Source organism: Anopheles gambiae, chromosome X (genome assembly GCF_943734735.2).
Source record: "Anopheles gambiae chromosome X, idAnoGambNW_F1_1, whole genome shotgun sequence".
NCBI lineage: Eukaryota > Metazoa > Arthropoda > Insecta > Diptera > Culicidae > Anopheles > Anopheles gambiae.
Window position 1 is genome coordinate 17,341,175 of NC_064600.1, and position 12,923 is coordinate 17,354,097.

The 12,923-nt window shown below is 50.6% G+C and overlaps 2 protein-coding genes across 2 annotated transcripts; both read left to right on the forward strand.

The window, feature by feature from the left end:
* The first annotated feature begins 582 nt into the window (after positions 1–582).
* Positions 583–2,906, forward strand: LOC1277425 (osteopetrosis-associated transmembrane protein 1). The gene is made up of 2 exons (XM_316889.4): positions 583–1,590; positions 1,705–2,906. The coding sequence occupies exons 1-2, from the start codon at positions 1,547–1,549 to the stop codon at positions 2,690–2,692; spliced, it is 1,032 nt and encodes a 343-aa protein (XP_316889.3). The 5' UTR covers positions 583–1,546; the 3' UTR covers positions 2,693–2,906.
* Positions 2,907–6,230: 3,324 nt separating this feature from the next.
* On the forward strand, positions 6,231–12,702 carry LOC1277426 (sorting nexin-25). The gene is made up of 4 exons (XM_061649797.1): positions 6,231–6,601; positions 6,664–6,954; positions 7,038–7,146; positions 7,230–12,702. The coding sequence occupies exons 2-4, from the start codon at positions 6,834–6,836 to the stop codon at positions 10,483–10,485; spliced, it is 3,486 nt and encodes a 1,161-aa protein (XP_061505781.1). The 5' UTR covers positions 6,231–6,601; positions 6,664–6,833; the 3' UTR covers positions 10,486–12,702.
* Positions 12,703–12,923: the final 221 nt, after the last annotated feature.

Here is a 12,923-nt window from a genome sequence, read left to right on the forward strand (position 1 = left end):
ATCATCAGTCGCAAACTCTAATTTTTTTTGCTGACGGGGGGGGGGGGGGGGGGGGGTGCAAATGATTCACCAGCCTCGGGGCCCCATCGGCCATCCAGGGGGCTAGTACTCTGTCCATACGGCATACTATAGAATGGCGATCTACGGGGCCCCTAAATCGGCGGGGCCCCAGGCGGCCACCTAGTCCGCCTACCGTTAGATCCGCCGCTGGATTCAATTATTCTGAATCTCGATTTCAAAGATTCATGAATCCTAAAGAATCATCTAACTCGAAGATTCATGAACCTCCAAAGATTACAGGACCTCCAAAGATTCTTGAATCTCGAAAGATTCAAGAATCTCTAGGGATTCGTGAATTTCAGGAGATTCATAAATCTCCATGGGTTCATAGAGCTTGAGCTTCTTATTATTCTTCTTGGAGTAACAACCTACATGACCATGTCAGCCTATACAGGCATTCGAGAATTCTTGGCAAGTACCACGCATCATACAGTAGAACGTCGATTATCCGGGGGCGGATTAACCGATAGGCGGCTTAACCGTGCTTATAAATGTGACAGCTGTTCAAACGTACAGCGAACATTTGCTGCGATAGTCAAGTGGGCAACCAGTTTATTGTGCAGCTCTGTAGTGTCTAGGGGTATTTTCGAAATTCATTTTTGTTCATGAACAGTTGTTAAACCTACAGTTAGTGATTAAAATAATATTCTACTAACGATTAATCGATTGATTCAAGGTGAATTAATCATAAAACTAATCAATTCTATAATTTTTATATGAATTTGACATTTCTTGGACCATTATCCGTGCAAATCGATTAACCGGTAACCGCCCGGTCGCGAGCTGCCCGGATAATCGACGTTCCACTGTAGTTTGTTATGCTACGGGGAGACGCTCCATGCGAGGCTTGAACCCACGACAGGCATGTTGTTGGGCATAATCGTGCAATTCCGGTTTTTTTTTATAGATTCTTGAGTCCCTGGACTATAATGGATTTATGAACCTTATAGCTTCATAAATATTTGAAGATTCTTAGATCTTTCATTCCATGATGATTCATGATTCCTTGGAGATTCTTGATTCTTTCGAATCTTTAGAGATTCATTAATACCCTGTGTTACGTTCAGCGATTGTGGATGGTTTTCCATTTTCCGTGCGTTTCCCCCACGGTTACCGTCTCACGCCTGTGAGCTTTGTATGCCACGGAACGTCTCACGCAATGAGCTGTGGCGTGCTGCTTAACATAAAGCTTGATTTGACAAGTAATAAGCGAAAGTTAAGTTCAATATTCGAAGGGCACCGACGTTTATTATAGGTGTTTACCTATAGCAAACAAAATAATATTGATAACTTTTCACATGAAATTTTTGCCCAGCTCACCTCGTCATATAAATCTTGACCGCTTCTGGGATGTTTACATCGCTGGCAGCAGCGACAGCGGAACGAGAAAGAAGAACAAAGAAAGAAGAGGCTGAGATAAACAAAAGTCCAAACGCACGGATCATTTCGTGCCGTTATGAGTCAGCAGCAGTAGCTCTTCTAAACAATGGCGAAACCGTGCGTGATAGCGTTTTGTGTCGTGATTGCGCTGTAAGTAATGTGCACAGTTGTAAAAATCGCATCTTTGTTGCACCCATTTCCCATACCCATTGTAAATGTGCCATTGCGTTCTATTTTCTTCGGCGTTTCTGTTGTTGTCTTCAGCTCCTTCTCGTGGGAAGTCCTCGGCGAGCCGGAATGCATGGAACTACACCAGTTTCTCAAAGCGGTGGAGAAGCTGATGGTATCGCTACCATACCATACCTATCCCGTCTTTAATCTGTGCACCAGCCCGAAGGCAATCGAGGACTATCACAATGCCACCGCGTTCTACCGGAACGTGACGCAGTCGCCCATCTGCCAGCGGTACCTCGTGCAGAACCGGATGAACGTGTACGAGACGATCTACAACCAGCTGACCGGGCTGTGGAGCTCGGCGAACTGTGACGCCTGTGCCGGGGCGGTGAACGAAACCGCCGAGTTTATGCGCCTGTCGACCGTGCTGGACCACTGCATCGTTGTGCATGCAGCCAGCCCGTGCGAGTTGTGCGCGGACGACTATCAGCGCGTGCAGGACTTTTACGCCCGGCTGGACAAGGCGCAGCACGGCCCGGACCGGCTCTGCTTCGACATCGCGGACCGGATGAACCAGACGCGCCGGTCCTGGTCCGGCACGCACAACTGCTGCAACGACAAGCGCCGCTCGATGGTGGCGTTCGCGTCGGTCGCATCGGTCGCCTGCGCGCTGCCCTTGCTGTTCTACGCGGTCATGCACGTGGTCACGGTGCGGCAGGAGGCGCGTCGGCTTAACCTGCTGACCGCATCGAGCGGGGGAAGCGCTCGGTGCGAGGAACGATCGCAGCCGTCCGGCTCGTCGGTCCAGCGGCCGGGCAACGGTGTGCTGCGCCAGCCGGAAATGGAACGTATCGCCGAGACGGACGCTGACGAGGAGGAGGAAGAAGAGGAAGAGCTGAAGACGCAGGCAAGTGACGGGTCAGGGAGCGGGACAGCAAAGGAGGACGCCACCAAAACCAACAATCTCGACGTGAAGGTTAGCAACCTGATCGACATTGCGAGCCCGGAGGAGGAGCACACGATGCCGCTACCACCGGCCCGGACGGATGCATCGGACGACGAAAGTCTGCTGCAGTGAGGTGGATAAGGGCGCGTTAGGAAGTAGAAGTAGAGCGTTAGGAAGTAAGCCATGTTACAGTTTTGCGTTTTTTTTGCGATTTTGCTACAGAATCATTCGAATCATTCCCGGTCGGATTGGGCGAAGTTCAGTTCGACTGGCCACATCCAAAAACTTGTAGCTGTACAGAGCGAAAGAAACGTTGGAAAAATAAACGATTGAACTCTCGAGCGTATCGTTGCGGCGTGTTTGAAACTCCTCGCGAGAACGGTTGCCGTTTGTGCGCATCGCAAAGAAAGGAAATTGTGTAAAGGTAAACGGGGCAAAATGGTCACCCTGCATTAAAACATTATTTCACCGCAAAGATACATTCCAAGGCTCAAAATGTATTAATTGCAGTTTTCTATGAATACCATGTAAGTTTTATAACCCGTAATTAACAAATATTCAAGAAAAATACATAATAAGATTCAACAGCCTACAGGTGTCTCCCGACATACGACTGTATTTGGGACCGAAAAAATGCCTTAAAGCAAGGACCGTAAAGATATCAGGTCAAGTTATAAGCCCGTTTTGACAGCTAGGTGGAAGAAGAATTGACGAAGAAAACTGACAGTTAGTTTTCCGCTTTTGGCGAACGCTTCAAGTTCTCGAAGGAAAATTTCCATTATAAATCACGGACTGAGTTCTAATAAACTAAAATATACACCCAAATTGATCTCCACCAAATAATGACCATGCAAAACGTAAACAATCCATCAATACATATACAAGCGGAAAACCATCTGTCAAAATCGGAGCCCAGGGGGGGGGGGGGGGATCGCCAAAACCGCTATAACTACACCTCATTATACATTCCACCTTGCCTTCCCAAGCGCCACAGATTAAGCTTAAACGACTGAAAAATTGAATATCCATAGAAAAAAATGAAAGCTCCACAGCTTCATTGGTTTGATCAATAGATGGCGTATTAAAACTAAGCATTATATTGCTATCCTTTTCTTGCAATGTGTTTCGACAAGTTTCTTCTTATTATGACCTATATACCCAAGCGCCACAGATCAAGCTTAAACGACTGGAAAATTAAATATCCATAGAAAAAAATGAAAGCTCCACAGCTTCATTGGTTTGATCAATAGATGGCGTAATACAACTCATCATAATATTGCTATCTTTTTCTTGCAATGTGTTTCGACAAGTTTCATCTTAACATGACCTATATAGCCTTCTAACTTTCTGAGCAAAAATCTATATGAATGGTCGTGTGGTCAGATACGTGGGTATCAACACCAACGATCATTACTCAAATCTCACTTGCTTCAGTGCTGGTGGTTTCCATTGGAGTTTAGTATTTAAACAATTGTATCGCCGTTCTAGTTCTAGCGATGCATAACTTCAATGCGAAACCATACAATAGTACAGAGGAAATTAGAAAGCTCTCCTCCAAGCGATGAAGCTCAACTGGTTGGGGTATCCCACCAACAGAGAGCGTCACCAGCTTTTTTGCTATTTTTAGAATGCATGAGTCGTTTGCCGTCTGCTAAACGAAGTCTTTCTATATTCCGTTTAGGTAGAGAACTTGAGTCGTTTAGAAGCCGTTTAGTGGTCGTTTAGTGGATTTGTGGCACTTGGGTAGCCTTCTAACTTTCTGAGCAAAAATCTATATAAATGGTCGTGTGGTCAGATACGTGGGTATCAACACCAACGACCATTACTCAAATCTCACTTGCTTCAGTGCTGGTGGTTTCGGTTGGAGTTTAGTATTTAAACAATTGTATCGCCGTTCTAGTTCTAGCGATGCATAACTTCAATGCAAAACCATACAACAGTACAGAGGAAATGAGAAAGCTCTCCTCCAAGCGATGAAGCTCCACTGGTTGGGGTATCCCACCAACAGATAACGCCATCAACTTTTTTGCTATTTTTAGAATGCATGAGTCGTTTGCCGTCTGCTAAACGAAGTATTTCTATATTCCGTTTAGGTAGAGAGCTTGAGTCGTTTAGAAGGCGTTTAGTGGTCGTTTAGTGGATTTGTGGCACTTGGGTTAAAGCAAGGCGTAAGTCGAAATAGTCGTATGTGAGCGTTTCTACATACACCGAGACTGCAGCTGACAAAAAGGTGACAGCATGTTTTGACAGCGTCTGACAGCATTTTCGGTGAGAGAAATCTTCTCGGCATGCAAAGATATAGTGTCTAGTGATATTTTTTTACTTCAGTTTTGATAAAAGACAATTGTTAAATCTATTGTTATGGATTCAAAACATATTCTACTAGTGATAAATTGATTGGTTTCATGTGAATTCCTAGTAAATCAGAGAATTTTATAATTTTTAAATGATTTTTATTTATTTATTTATTTATTTGTTTAATTAAATTGTCCGCCAAAGGCTTAACAATATGTTGCTTAAAAACTAAGGAGAGGAAGGAATGTACGGGTTAACGAATTATGGAGTGGGAAGGGTGATAGTGTTGCGAAGGAGGGAGCGGAAACGGGAGGGTGGGATATGGTAGTCGAAGAGATCGGAGTGGTCATTGAAGGTGGCTAACGCTCGTAGGAGTGGGTCATTTTGGCCGTAACGGGTTCGGCGAAATTCAATGTAGAGGGGAGCTCTCGGGCGTAAGGGTCGAGACGGAACATAAAAGGGTATACGCGACAGGAGAGATGGGGAATCGAGGTCAGAGGAGAGAAGATTGGCAACAAAAAGGGACTGGATGATAGAATGTCTGGCTTGGATAGGTTCCAGACTAAGCAGGCGACAACGGACATGATATGGAGGAATAGAAGATTGATTGGGAAGGAAGCGACGAATGGCAATACGGGTAAATTTGCGTTGGACTTTCTCTAGCCTAGCCATGGCAGTGATACCGGGTGGAGACCAAACGACTGCAGCGTATTCAAGAGTGGGACGGACCCAACAGCAGTATAAGGACTTAAGGCACATTGGATCTCTTATTTCGCATGCTAAACGAAGGATTAATCCAAGAGCTTTGTTGGCTTTTTTTAAGACGAATTCGACATGTACATTAAACAGTAATTTTTCGTCCAACCATACACCGAGATCTTTCAATGATGAGACGCGAACAAGTTGAGAGCCACAAATGTAGTAGTTCCAGAGAACTTTGTGGGATGAACGACCAAACGATATGACAGAGCATTTTTGAGGACATAAACGGAGACCATTGAGGCAACACCAATCAGAAAAATTGTCCAGCACATGCTGGAGGACATTACAGTCATTTTGACATTTCTTAGATAATTATCCGTAGAAATCAAGGATAATGTATTTAGAAGGTTGATTTTTATCGCTTTTGCTGGGCGACATTGTGGGGGACATCTTTCACTCTCTGCATACAAATTTCATTACCCCGCACCACCTCTCCCCGATTTTTATACCGGAGCCCCCGGAAGAGAAATGTCATGTCGAGAAATGTCATTTTGCTCTGAACAACTTCACCTTGTCATTTATAACACCTTGGCAGAAATCGATAAACCGGCATCCGCCGGTCCATTTTGCCCCAATTTTCCATATGTACGCATGAGGGGCGACAGCTTGACAGCTGGTATGGTTTGTTGTTTTGTCTGGCCTGCTTCGCCTGACACAACGTCGGTAAACAATCGCTACGCTACACGCCCTGTTGTTCCCCGAATCCGACCACATCCAACCGTGGCGGAAAATCGTGTGGTCGTGCCAGAAGTAAGATGTTTTCCCTGCTGGCACGGTGCCACTAGACTCGCGCATCGGTTCGTGCGTAAATCCGTCGCAGTGTCCGCTGTCCGCCGTGCATCGGTTCGTCGTTCGGTGCGTATGCTTGCGGGTGCATACGGTAAATAGAAACACACACACGCAAGTACACGCACGCATAGCTACAGGTCTGGAAAATTGAGGTCCCCGCAATATGTTGCGGGTGGCGCACGCGATCACGAGGGCGTAAGCAGAAACTTTCCCCTATTCCCGTTGGTCAAACCCGCTCAATGTCCTTTCCCAAACAGCGCTTCGTGCGGCAGTGGTTGCCTGGGTGAAAGGAGGGTGGTGGGTGGCTAGTGTGCGAAGCGCGTACCAATATTTGTGGGTACGCGAAAAAAAAAATCCATCAAAAACAGTGTTCCAGGTGTAAGCGCACCAGCCGCCAGTGGCTTCTGTGCAGGCGTGACCTTCCGGCATGAGGGTACAGTACTGGATCGGTGCGATAGCAGCTGTCCTCTGTGCCGTGTGCGTGTACTCGCCCATTTTCCTTTACTTTCTGCTGTTCGTCCTCTACTCGTTGGTGCTGATTGCTGTCGGTAAGTCTGGCACGGCTGTGGAGTGGTTGGTCAGGAAGAAAAAGAAAAAGGTAATCTTGGTCGTTCGTTCCCCCTTTCTGCAGCGGTGTTTGGCACCATCTATGTGCACTACAAGCTAACCAACCGTGAACCGGTCTCGTACGTCGACCAAGGGGAAGACCAGCAAGCGAATGTCCTGTACAATGCCACACGGTAAGACGATGCGCGTTCCTCCCTTTACGACACCCTGTGATGCACAAACCCCACTAACGCTCGATTTGAATTTTCTCGCCCAGCTCGCCGCTGTTTGGCAACGGTACGCCCGGATCCTCGCCCGGGATCTCCCGCCACCAGGGGGGCCGTTCGGCGGGCGGCACCGGTGGATCGACAGGCGGGTCCGGCCAGCCCCAGCTGCCGATCATCTTCGGGCGCACGGTCGACGGGCTGCTGCAGCAGATCATCGACAACGCGATGCGCGATCTGGTCGGGCCGGCCCTAGAGCTGGTGGTCGCGAACCCGCGCCGCATCGTCGAGCTGCTGCGCGAGGACATCTGGCTCAGCATTGAGAAGCTGCACGAGCGGGCCGCCCGCATCGACGCACCGAAGCTGATCGCTTGCGACTTTGTTGCGAAGGTGACGCTGCATCTGCAAAAGATCCGCCGGCAAACGGCGGCGGCCGCGAACGGCGGGACTAAGCGTGAGGGTGGGCCAGCGGAGGCTACGGGCGAACAAGCCGATCCCGTCGTGACCGCCTCCTACCTCGCGTCGACCGAGAAGGAGCTCGACTTTCTCAAGAAGATTGGCGAGATACTGGTCATCTTTCTGCTACCGCGCGGCTACTCGCTCTCCCCGGTGAAGGATCTGCTGAGCGAGGTGCTCGCCTACCGGGTGCTGCACCCGGCGATCCACTACCTGACCGCGCCCGACTTCATCAACCAGCAGATCGTGGAGTGCATCGAGACGCGGCTGGTCGCGGTCGCGATCCAGAAGCGCAGCCACGAGTACGCGGCCAACTTCGAGGACTTTCTGCGCATCATCGACATGACGCAGACGGTCGAGGAACTGCAGTCGATACGGGCGAGCATCGTGAGCGACATCCGGCAGGCGACGGCAATGCAAACGATGCAGCGGACCCGGGGCGGCTTCGCGATGGCGGCCTGTGATGGCGCCGACACGGGCGGGTCGGCCGACAACGGTGGTGCCAGCGGTGGTGATGGGGAGCCGGCGGCCGCCACCCAGCGCCTGAAGCGCTACATCCAGCAGCTGTCGTACGCGAAAAGCCAGTGCGAACAGTGTCTGGCGCGGCTCGGCTGGGAGGGATGCGTGAGCAACGATGTGGACCTGTCGCTCGCCGACATTCTGTCCACGGTCGGGGGTCGCCGCGCGCTCACCGCATTCCTCGAGCCGCTCAACGCGGCCAGCCTGGTCGGGTACTACACGACGGTGGAGGAGCTGCGCCGGGCGGCCCGCTCCGCCTGGCACCAGCTCGGGGCGGAGATTTTCTACACGTACGTGCGGGCACCCAGCTCGGAGATCCCGCTCGACAAAGCGACGCGCAAGCGCATGGAGGCGTTCCTGGTCGGGGACGTCGGCGGCCCGGACGTGTTCTACGAGGTGCAGCGTGAGTGTCTGGCGCTGCTCGAGCAGAAATACTACCGGCCGTTCCTGCTGAGCGACGAGTACGGCCGGCTGAAGCGGTCGCTGACGCAGGACGAGTTTAAGGAGCTGATCGCGTCGAGCGGTACAAGCGGCGTCAGCGGCGGTGGATGCGGCGGGCTCGAGAACGAGCTGATGCTGCAGCACGCCACCAGTCAGGACAGCCAGGAGAGCCAGGAAAGCTCGACGGGCAGCACGGCGAACGGGGGCGGCGGCGAGGGTGCCACCGATCCGGCCCTGGCCGATCTGAGCAACCATTCGCAGTACGCGCGCAACAAGCTGGACCGGCTGGACGAGAAGTTGGCGAATAAGCAGCAGGCGCTGGAAGCGCTGAAGCAATCGCTCAAGCCCGACTCGAAGCTGCTGCTGATGCTGGAGCGGGAGATCGAGTGGCTGCGGGGCGAGCGCCGCCAACTCGAGTCGCACCTGCTGCGCACCGCCGTCTGGGGCGAGTATCTCGGCAGCTGGCGGGCGATCGTCGAGAGCGTCGACTTTTCCGACGACCGGGAGCCGCCCCAGTTTATGATCGTGGTGCAGGTGGACGAGATGAATGACTACGGCAGCGGTGGTAGTGGCGGGCGGGACGACACCACCGTCACGACGGCACTCGAGGCGACCGACACGATCTCGACCGGGTGGGTGGTGGTGCGGTCGCTCACCCAGTTCCACGCCCTACACCGCAAGCTGCGCCCGATGTGCGTGGAGCTGCGCCAACTCGATCTGCCCTCGAACAACGCGTTCAAGCTGTTCCTGCTCAAGAACGATCGGGCTCTGCTGGAGAAGGCCAAGGCGCAGGTCCAGCGCTATCTCAGCTTCATCCTCGAGGACGACCACCTGAACCAGAGCGAGGCGGTGTACGAGTTCCTCAGCCCGAGCTCGGACCGGCTGAAGCAGGGCGTGCTGACCGGCAACCCGTCGCCGTCGAAGAAGCAGACTTCTAAGTTTTCGCTTGCCACCATCTTCCGCAGCAACAGCGACAAGCTGGAGCAGCTCTGGCATGTCGGGAGCGGTGGTGGTGCTGGCGGCGAGCGCCCGTTTGGCAGTGGCGGCGGTGGCGGCACCGACCACCATCCCGACTTCACTCCGGAAGACGCCGACCAGGTGTCACTGTATCTGGAGGGTGGTCCCGCACCGTCCGGCCCCAGCTCGTCCGGCGCCTCCCCGCCCACCGACGGTGCCGCCGTCGCGATGGAGCTGCGCGACTCGATTGCCGAGCCGCTGTACGGGCTGCTCGGCGAGATATTCGATCTCGGCGGCGTGTTTCGCTGGCTGCGCAAGAGCCTCATCTCGTTCGTGCAGATCACGTACGGGCAGACGATCAACCGGCAGCTGCGCGAATCGATCGCCGCCCTGTTCGACGAGCCGATGCTGCACGCGTACGCCAGTGCCGTCCTGCGCAGCCTCTGGCCGGGCGGCGGCACGCTGCAGGCGGACGGCGTCCGGCTCCTGCCGTCCGCCGAGCGTACCGAGGACGAGCGCGAGATGATCATGAACGCGGCCCGATCCCTGCTGCAGGACAACATACCGGAGCTGCTGTGCAGCCTGATCGGGGCGCAGAACGCGCGCCAGGGTGCGCTCAAGCTGTTCGAGGTGCTCCAGAACTCGCTCTACAACAAGCAGCTGTTTTACGATCTGCTCGAAACGCTCATGCTGGAGCTGTTCCCGGAGATACGCCAGCTCAAACCGGCCGCGGCGGGCAGCACCGGCAATTGTGCGACCGTCGCGCCCGGCCACGCTACCGGCAGTAGTAGCAGCAGCACGGTCCTGCGGCCACGCGAGTACCACCATCAACCGGCAGCGGCGGGTTCGTCGCCTGCCGCACCGATCTATTCACCACCGACGCCAACGGGGGCGGTGGGTTCCGCTTCGGGAACACCTATTAGAAGCATATCATAAAATCCCCCCCCCCCCTCCATCCACCTTTCACTGCAGCTTTTGCGAAGGAAACCGATCTTTTTTTTACTCTTTTTTGTTTTGAAAAGTATTATTATTATTTTATTCTCTGAATTGTAGAGGAAATTTTGGACAAGCATTCCCCATGTGCTTATGCCCATTCCCTACCTTAAGGGACCCCCCTTATTGACCTATTGCAATTTCCTGATCGTTTGTGTGGGCTGGCGTGGCTGCTAAGACGAGGCCTAAACAGTGCTGCAAAATGTCACTGACAATGTCATACAAAAATTGACTGAAACAAAATCCACGTCAGCGTCACGTACTGAATTGTGATAATCAGAGGCGATACTCAAAACGGTTGGTGAGATAAATGCATGCTTCGTGACATTTTTGCGACCAACGCTTGGTCAGTCACTATGACATGACTTTTTTTCACTGTGATCAGTTCTGCAAAAATGTCGCTGACATAGTCATGACAAATTCCGGCTGAAACAAAATAATGTCAGCGTCACGTGCTCTATTGTGATGATCAGAGGTGAGACTCAAACAGCTGTTGCGACCATCACATGCTTGGTGACATTGTGTGCAACCATCTCTTGGTCAGTCACTTGGTCGCGACATTTTCTGTCGATGATAATCACGATAGTAATGGGAGGTATGCGGTGCGTGCGAGTGCGAATCTGCTTTGATTGTCTGTTGGGTCAAACAGAACGAGAAAGTATGCTCTTTTTGTCGCTCGCGACCATATGCCAAGTATATTCCAAGAATATTGTGATTATCACCGACAGAAAATGTCGTGACCAAGTGAGTGATCAAGAGTTAGGTGCTAAACCAAATGTCATCAAGCATGTGATTGGTCCACCAACTGTTTGAGTCTCACCTCTGATCATCTCAGTTGTGCACGTGAGCTGATTTGAGCTTCGTTTCAGTCATGACTGTTGGTGACGGAAACAGTGGCATTTGGCAGCACTGTTCACAGCCAGAAATGATTATGCTTGTGACAGCATTAAGCTCAGCTTGTCAGTCAAAGTATCGCGGTTGACTCAAGCACTCGCATGCCCTTTCATTGAGTATCAGCAATGAGCATCAAGCTACTACGAATATGTTCGTTGGTGAATATCTCGTGATGCTCATGACATTTTGCAGCAATGCTTCTAACCATGCACAAACAGTTTGCACCGTTCACGTCCCATAGGTTTTGTTTGAAAAACTGAATTGGCCATTCACTAAAAGACATAGATGTAAGCCTCTCGTATTAAATATCAGTTCCAAAAACTCCCCAAACTGGGGTGATAGTGCTATAATAAGGGTGCATCTGGCGTGCATCGACGAGTCTAGTCAAACATTCGCAATGACATAATCGTACATGTTTAGTGTGGTGCACGAAGCTGGCCAATGGGCGATCGTGTTAGGCAAAGTCCCAGGTTCGTTTGCTTAGCAGGTTAGGTTGAGTTACAACGCGCGTTACCCATCCTGAGTGCAGCATTTCCAATCACTATGTTTAAGCGTTTAGCCATAAGCCGGGAACGGGTAGAGTAGGTGGTGTATTTCATGCATTCCTTTGTCGGTACGGTACAGTATTTGCACACATCCTCGGATGCAGTATTGGGGTTTATTTGCCGTTCAGGGTAACCAGAAACCCTGCTAAACGTATTTGCTAAACTAAGACTATCCAGGTGTGGGCCCTTTTTGCTCACTTGTAGGGTTAAGGCAATGTGTAACAAAAACAAGTGAAACCAAAAAAACGAAACACTGTATGTAGGTCTAATTTTTCCCTCTATCCCATCCCACCCAAAACACCCACACATACACACACAAAAATAGTGCAAGTGGAAAAAGCGAAGATAAAGCAAAATATGTGTGATGTTGCTGCTCTGCCAGCCTATCCGCGGTATGCATATCGCTCTAGAAAACGGTGTCTAAAGCTAGGAGAGGTAAAAGAGCATATAGCAAAAAACGAAGAAAATTGTGTGTCGATGTGCAAAAGAAACGTGTTACAGCATATTAACAAACCAAAGCAAACCAAACAGAGCAAAAAACTAGCATGCGAAGCACCAGCACCTGCTGTGTCCGTGATGTGTCCTTTCCGTATACATATACACATAAATATGCTTTTAAATGTGCTGTGAGTGAATCGAACTGGACAACTGTGTGAATGAGTACCATATGAGCTGATAAGACAAACCAGAAAACAATGATAATAAAGATTTAATCAAAGTATGTATCATGCGTTGTGTGGTTTCCTTTGCAACGTTTTTTTTTATTTTTTTATTTCAAACAGAAATCGATTCATGATTTCAAATTTCAAGCAACGGTAGATCTGACGCAATTGGTTAAACACGAAAGAAACATTAACCTAATGAAAGGCTATTTTTGAGAAAATCTGTACAAAAATAAACAGAGCTGAACGTGGAAAAGGGAAACACGAATGAAACTGAACA

Bases quoted from the DNA above. Each gene is read 5' to 3' on its own strand.
- LOC1277425 (XM_316889.4), top strand. From the start codon at position 1,547: ATGGCGAAACCGTGCGTGATAGCGTTTTGTGTCGTGATTGCGCT. The intron at 1,591-1,704 runs GTAAGTAATGTG...TGTTGTCTTCAG, and splicing joins TTTTGTGTCGTGATTGCGCT to CTCCTTCTCGTGGGAAGTCC.
- LOC1277426 (XM_061649797.1), top strand. From the start codon at position 6,834: ATGAGGGTACAGTACTGGATCGGTGCGATAGCAGCTGTCCTCTGTGCC. The intron at 6,955-7,037 runs GTAAGTCTGGCA...CCCTTTCTGCAG, and splicing joins GTTGGTGCTGATTGCTGTCG to CGGTGTTTGGCACCATCTAT. The intron at 7,147-7,229 runs GTAAGACGATGC...TTTCTCGCCCAG, and splicing joins GTCCTGTACAATGCCACACG to CTCGCCGCTGTTTGGCAACG.